The sequence below is a fragment of the Bombus vancouverensis genome, unplaced genomic scaffold (genome assembly GCF_051014615.1).
Source record: "Bombus vancouverensis nearcticus unplaced genomic scaffold, iyBomVanc1_principal scaffold0022, whole genome shotgun sequence".
NCBI lineage: Eukaryota > Metazoa > Arthropoda > Insecta > Hymenoptera > Apidae > Bombus > Bombus vancouverensis.
In genome coordinates, this window is record NW_027468913.1 from 847,088 (window position 1) to 854,690 (window position 7,603).

Here is a 7,603-nt window from a genome sequence, read left to right on the forward strand (position 1 = left end):
ATGCTTTAGCCTAGATTTTATCATAACTGTAATTAAGCAATTGTCATTTGTAATTGTTTGATATTTGTGAAAGCGAAAGTGGGTTCGAGGTGACAACTGGTCGCCGAACGTAGCCACGGTCACGGGATAAACGTTTTGCCTGACGAAGGTGTGGATCGGTTGTATTGTTCTCCCTAGAAATCACATAGAATTGTACTTTAGAGATGTCGATATAATGGGACACACGTTGTATTAGGAATCAATCTCCAGACAGAAACTGCCTAGTAACGGCGTTTGAATCTTTCTCGATGTTTCCAAAGAGTATACAACAAACTTTTGACAGAAATTGCCTAGCAACAACGATTGGAACCTTCTCGATGTTTCCAGCGAGCATATAACAAACAAATGCAGTCGTATAGCGAAAAAGATTTTCATCAGATATTCATTCGTGTGATCGCCTTGGAAAGTGATACATCGAGCAATTTACCGAGTGTCTCAGCAATTGTATTTTGTGTTTAAAATTATTCTACACATAGTAAAGAGTTATCCCGTTGACCGTGGATTCGTTTGAACCCCGGAACATTGTTAATAGCGTTAATTAAATTCATTATTCGTGAAACCTATCAATCGTTAATCTCATTATACGTTAAATTCATTATTCGTAAGACATATTATTCGTTCCTCTTATTGTTCGTTAAACTTATTAATCTTTAATCTAATTATTAGTTAAACTTATCGTTTGTTAATCTTATTATTTATTAAACTCATTATTCATAATATTTTGTAAAATCTTGTTTATTCGCGTAAATATATTCTCTGTTTCGTAAAACAATGGCTAATTCAAACGAAGGATCATTACGCGCCTTAAATGCTAATGATAACCCGACATATATATGTGAGTGTATTTTATCAAAAATATGTTTTTTATGTTTTCTTATCTTAGTAATTATTTTTAAAAAAGTCTTAAAGTCTTATATGAAAATAAAGCTGTTCTTTATTTCAAATAATTGAAGTAAATAAATACAATGAGTTTTATATTTTATTATATCTTATATTATTGTTATATTGTTATTGAAAAAATTGATATAATCAACAGTTCTTCCTGTTCTCTTGATTGTTTCTTGCTTGTTTCAAACCATGATAATAACCTACAAAAGAAATAACATAGTCCATTGAAAATTTAATATACAATAAAATACTTATATGAAATAATTACCTGTATAATATACCATATAACCACTAATATACCATGACATCAACATACTTGAAAGTGCGTCTGTATCATTATCTGGTAATCTAGTACATTTTATTAAAATTTCGTATTTTTTTTCCAAATAAAATGTTAAACTTATTCCAAATTACTTATTAATATTAGAAGTATTCAGCATTCCATTAGAATTTTTAAATTGTACTTACTTGGCCATTAATTGTGGTGGTAAAGGAGGTGCAGGTGGCATTATATCAGTCATCGAATTGAAAGATGGTCCCGGTATGAAGTGATGTTTATAAGCATTTGCTTCTTCAGAGTCACAATCCATTTTTTCTACATTATATTTTTTCGAATTTATATTTGTAGAAAAATTAGTCTCACAAGTCTCATCGTTCTCTTCATTGAATTTCTCTTCCAAAGCTTTCTTTCGTTGTGCTATTTGACTTTGCAAACCTTCTGATTCTAAAAGAGAACTCAACTCGACTTTCTCTGTATTACCATAGCCTAAACACAGAGTAAAAAAAATTTTTGTCATTTAATAGAATTACTGAATGCCATTCAGTTACTGTCCTTACAGGCAATGTATTAGAATTTCCCATGCATAAATGTATATGTATAAATGTTTGCCTTGATATATGTAGTAATAATCACTCGTCTAATGAGGAGAATTATATTCCAAGCAGCTAATAATGAACAATAAGTAACATGCATGTTTATGGTTCATGACCCTATATCCCACGGGTCTCCCCATAGACATTGACAGGTACTCCTGCCCAGTTAAGGACCTGCTGAATGACACTGTGATAGACTATGCGAAAGCCTTTACTTCATATATATATATGTATTTTTAGTACATTTCTTAATTGACATAACCATCATGCTAAAGGTATTACCTACAAATTTTACAACACACGTGCCATTGTTTTCGTAAATTTTTGATATTATAGCTTCATAAATTTCTCCATCCTCTGAGTATATTGCACGATAAGGTGCTCCTATGATCCATTTCTATAGAGAAAAGATGTGTATACAAATAAATATAAGTAAATAGCAAAATAAAATAATTTGCTTCTTAATCAATATATTTAATAATATTCTGTATCAAATTTGTAATATTCTATCAAAATCACAACCTTGTGTAATTTACTTGCGTGTTTAGGCTGCTTAAGATTTTGTAGGTCTTCTTTCGGTTGAGAATTTCCAACATCCATTCCCATTCGCTTGATAACTTCTTCTTTTGCTAAATTTATTGCTTTATCATATGCTTCTATTAATGCACTATCATCCCAAACATTATCATTGGCTGTGTCTGTATCCTTTTGAGATAGCAAATTATACGTTATTAATATTGATACAAGTATTTTATTATCAAACTATTGCAAATTATCATATATGTCATTTTTCAAAAATTGACTAAAAGGTAGTGGATACTGTTAATTACTATTATGCTAAAATCTTGTACTAAAATAATGTTAAAACCATTACGTTTCCATTACCATACATACGTTTCCATTTCCTCGTATAAAAAGAACATTCATATCATCTGCCATTTTAAAATAACATCATTTAAATATTGAATTTGCTTCTGAAATATTAATTTGTCTCATTTCTTTAACTCTAACACATTGTAAACAATGATGACATTATACCAACTATAATACTAAAAATCTATTCCCCATTCATTCGAAAGATTATTTTTTGAAGCAAGGTTAACATTGAATGTTCCCAAACTTCAATAACTGTATTTTACTTTCTTTACAATATCTAACAATATATTAGAATACTATAAAAAAATATTGTATGCACAAGAAACTGTTTATAGCGAAATAGCAAAAGAATTAATCACATATTATAACTAAAACGAGATTGTTAAGTAGATTATATTATACTGCATATGCGTTAGTGTTTCAGCTGGTAAATATAGTTTTTATATCTGAAGATAAATAAGATTTAATTCTATAAAATTGCATAATGAATTATACATCTATCTATTACTATTCGTATTTCCCCTTAGTTGTATGTTGTCAATAGCATCAATCACGAACATATAAATAAATATAGAAGAAACCGTTCGGAAATGGAAAGGGAAAAATGAACATGGAAGACAAGAAAGTTTTCTTCAGGTTTAGCGTATGCGTGATACGCTTTGAATGTCTCAGATAAAGATAAAGATACTCTGCTCATTTCTATTTGTTCCGCAGAACGAGAAATTTGTTGTCTTTCATATTGGTTTTTACCATTCAATTTTTGGGCAGTTTTCCCTAGCGAGTGTCGGTCCCTGTTTGATAAAACCAGACCGTAATTTATACAGATATGTATTATAGATATATATTTGTAAAACTGAAATCAGATGAAATAAATGTTGCCTGAGGTTTTAAACGTTTAATAAAAACAATATTTCATTTGGAAAAAAATGTAAGATATGTAAAATTACACATTGATCATTTTGCTGGTCTTGTATCATAAAACGTGTGGCCCGAAGAGCATGTCACGACCGGCATACTTCAAATCCGACGGACTGACGATAGAGATAAAGATGTGGCGGCACTCGGCGACAATGTATATCGCTGAACCATCATGAATGAACCATCAACATCCCAACGGTCCTTCCACCGAAGGTTCTAGAAGAAAGAGCACGTGGCAACGATCGCGGACGCCTAGCAAATGCATGGACGGTGGGGATGTTGAGGGATGACAAAAGAAAGTAATCGGATCCGATCGAAAGTAAAATCATAAGAGTCAGTCTTAGAAAGTCACGCCTGGAGTTCGGACGTAGATTGTAAAGTGTATTGATGTTAGAAAAAAAATAAAGTTTTCTTTTTTTATTTTTTTACCTCAAATTCCTTTTTTATTTTGTTATTTTACGTGACAACACCATCGGCACCTGGATGAACCTTGATAACTCGGCCCAGAGGCCAATGCATGGAGGGAACGTTGTCCTCTCTGAGGATGACGATTGTGCCCTTTTGGATGCTGTGTCCACCCTTGCTCCATTTATTGCGGTTGGTTAGCTCGTTCAAATACTCCTTATGCCAGCGGTTCCAAAAATGTTGTTTAAGCTGTTGGATATGCTGCCATTTGGAGAGTCGGTTCGATGGAATGTCCCTGAAATCTCGATCACGTAAGCACATTAATGAATCGCCAATGAGGAAATGTCCGGGAGTGAGGGCTAGGAGATCATTTGGATCGGTGGAGATAGGAGTTAGCGGGCGGGAATTGAGGACTGCTTCTATTTCTATGATAAGAGTATTACGGTGTTAAGCTCATATGTTTCTGTTTCTCCACTCGCGCTGCGCCATAATATCGTTTGATATTTCCGATCCTCTGGTCGTACGAGGAATTGCCGATACATTTTCTCGATGTCGCCAGTGAGTACGTACTGATGAGCGCGGAATCTGTGGCGGATCGGTATCAACAGGACGCCGACAGGTCGAGGCATCAACGCGGCGCAACACCTCCCGGGCGATCCGCGGGTACCAACCGCCAACACTAGAGGGCTACGACGACAACGAGTCTGTCTGTCTAACTCGCTAGCGGTCGAATATACGAGCGATTGATATAAATACCGCACCTAGCGAGACTCCCTCTACGTCTAAGGCAGGGACTACCGGGCATAGCCTTACTGACGAGTCCACCGGTAGTCCCGGGACGAAACGCGCAACTCTCCCTCTCGTTTCATCCGTCATAAATCTAATTAATATACAAAATAAATTGTGAATTGAGTCGAGGATATAGGATTTCCCCATTTTCATGATTATCGTGATTTTTGTATAAATATATTTTTTAAGATACTAATAATTAGGTACTTATAAATTAGTATTATCAATTATTTTGCATTTATAATTCCGCCTCTAGTATAAGTGTTAATTGAAAACTAACTTTATGTTTCAAAAAGTACTAGCAAAGTCGTTGAGTAACAAGCCACTGATGCTAACACAAATAGCATTGTCGTAATTAAATATTTCTAAATATTCATTTTTCACTTTGAACCTGTAGAAACAATTTATTATATATACTATTAGCTAAGTAATTGCATACTTAATTAAGTCGAAATATAAAACTTAGTTATTTTGATAATTTAGAAAATAAAAAACTGACAAACATTTCAATTTAATTTATGGTTGGAACAAAAGACAGTTATTTTTCATTAATTGAAATATTGCAATGCAGAGTACTTTCCAAAATACGCCGAGAGTATTCCTGATGGTGAAACGAGCGTTGCTTCATCGAACGCAGCTAAAGAAAACAACATCTATGTAGTTGGTGGTACGATGCCTGAAATAGAGGGCGATAAATTGTACAATACCTGTACTATTTGGGGTCCCGATGGAACTTTGATAGCAAAACACCGAAAGGTAAGTAATATATTCCTTTATGGCTTTGAATTTGAAAATATTGGGGTGAAGAAAGTGACTCTATCTAGGAATAATTTAGGAATATACATATGTACATACGTATACTATAACCAATTCTATAATTTACGGTTTATAAAATACGTTATGATACGGGAAACGCCCATTTTTGTTGTAATGTGTTTGTTGTTGTATAAATTTTTCACATACGAAAATACTTATTTTTTCTCCTTTTTAAACATTATTAAATGATAAGATTTTTTAATAAAAGAAAGTGATAAAAACGCTGTCAGTTATTAAATAAAAAATAATTAAAGTTTAGGAGTTGGTAACTTTGATATTAAATTACAAAAGTTGCAGCAATAGAATTAGCGACTACATTTTTATGTTATTAGGTACATCTATTCGACATCGACATTCCTAATAAGATTACTTTTCGAGAGAGTGATTCACTCAGTCCAGGTAACTCCCTAACGACATTCGATGTGAAGGGCTGCAAAATAGGTATTGGCATTTGCTATGATATTAGATTCGAGGAAATGGCACGCATTTATCGGAGCAAGGGTACAGTAACTTAATCGATCAATACTTAACTAGCAAAAAATTAAATATCTTTCTTAAATATATTCTATATAAAATTAATATAATCTGTAACTCTGTATAAAAAGAAGCTTAATTTAAAAAACCAGTATATTTGCTGAAAATGAAACAAATAAAAGAATTAAAAGCACAATAAGAGGACTGTCCTCGCATATTCAGAAATGATGGTATGTGAACCGTGCAACTACGAAGTTAATTGGTATTCGGTGGCTTCATATTTCCTGCTTCTCTGGGTTAGGTCGCCAAATGCTGATATATCCAGCGGCATTCAATATGACCACTGGACCACTGCACTGGTCATTACTTCAGCGTTTCAGAGCGAATGATATTCAATTATACGTTGCCTGCATATCACCGGCTCGTGTTCCTTAAGCAAGTTACGTCGCATGGGGACATACACAGTTGACCAATCCCTGGGGAAAGAATCTTTACGATTTAGAAACTCAAGAGAATATGGCAGTCACCGATATCAAAAAAAAAAAAAAAAACTGGCGAACCGTGTGTTACCACAACGAGACACGCGATGCTATTTGTCGCTTTAAATTGTGCCGCAACTCGTTTTTGAGATCTTTGCCAGGGGAGCGTTAAAATCTGCTGAAAATATATTTCTGGCTTTTCTGGATTTTAACTGAAATATGACAAATAACGTTGTAAAACATATGTACTTATGACTTACAGAGTAATTGAGTGTACAAAATATATAGTATACAAAATAGCCAGCGATTTAGGGCTTTAAAAGATCAAAAGGAAAGAAAAGAAAAGAAAAGAAGAAAGATAATATGTTGTGGCAGTCTAAGTCGATCTAAGAAAATAGATAAAGGGTGGGAGGGGTAAAGCTAGTTAATCTGGAAAGAATCCAAGCGTCAATTTCAAGCATTTACAGAGAATCAAGCGGGCTGGTTAAAGTCGTGAGTTGAGCAATTATCCCGCGTTAGGTTCAATCAGGTTAGTCCCACGCGAAATTGATCCAACCATGCGAAAACGAGTGTATCCTGATTTCTGTCGCAGATACTTCTGGCTAGTGCAGTACCTACACGGTGGTTGTTGAAATAGCCGCTTCTCATCTATTTTCCGCAGCGCGGACATCATCCTTTGATCCTTTACGACTAACGAAGTTTTGGAAGATGTACGGCAGTTTGAGATTCTACTTGAAAATGATCATGATTGCGGTCTGTGTGCCGTCTGCTCTTCTTTTTGTCCTTCCGTTAAAGACTGGTAAGTTGATACTGATTAATTATGCGATCGAAACCCTATATAATTGCTATAAAAATTCCGCTAATATAATATTCCTTCTTTCTTGTATCTGTCTGCCACTCAGGTCGTTTTACTAATTGCAATAAGTAATTTCGACTTCTTTGCGCTCTCTTTTAACGCATTCGAGACCGAAAGAAATTCATATCAGTCAGTAGGCAAGGGTATAATATACATATTTTATATATAACTTATGTAGTAATGTATGTAT

The 7,603-nt window shown here is 34.0% G+C and overlaps 1 protein-coding gene across 4 annotated transcripts; it reads right to left on the reverse strand.

Annotated features, from left to right (window-relative positions):
- Nucleotides 1-289: 289 nt before the first annotated feature.
- Nucleotides 290-3,747, reverse strand: LOC143304110 (survival motor neuron protein-like). 4 transcript variants are annotated; one of them, XM_076626473.1, is made up of 5 exons: nt 3,624-3,747; nt 2,323-2,505; nt 2,083-2,197; nt 1,396-1,693; nt 290-1,275 (listed from the first exon to the last, which is right to left on the reverse strand). In XM_076626473.1, exons 1-5 carry the CDS (start codon nt 3,651-3,653, stop codon nt 1,179-1,181), a joined length of 723 nt encoding a protein of 240 aa, XP_076482588.1. In that variant the 5' UTR covers nt 3,654-3,747; the 3' UTR covers nt 290-1,178. The 4 variants fall into 4 exon arrangements, with proteins under 4 accessions (XP_076482588.1, XP_076482587.1, XP_076482586.1 ...); XM_076626472.1 differs by lacking the exon at nt 3,624-3,747 and adding an exon at nt 2,695-3,165; XM_076626471.1 differs by lacking the exon at nt 3,624-3,747 and adding an exon at nt 2,686-3,165.
- Between the last annotated feature and the right edge of the window lie 3,856 nt (nt 3,748-7,603).

Bases quoted from the DNA above. Each gene is read 5' to 3' on its own strand.
- LOC143304110 (XM_076626471.1), bottom strand. From the start codon at position 2,739: ATGGCAGATGATATGAATGTTCTTTTTATACGAGGAAATGGAAACGTA. The intron at 2,198-2,322 runs GTTGTGATTTTG...TTTTCTCTATAG, and splicing joins ACGCAAGTAAATTACACAAG to AAATGGATCATAGGAGCACC. The intron at 1,694-2,082 runs GTAATACCTTTA...CTCTGTGTTTAG, and splicing joins GTGTGTTGTAAAATTTGTAG to GCTATGGTAATACAGAGAAA.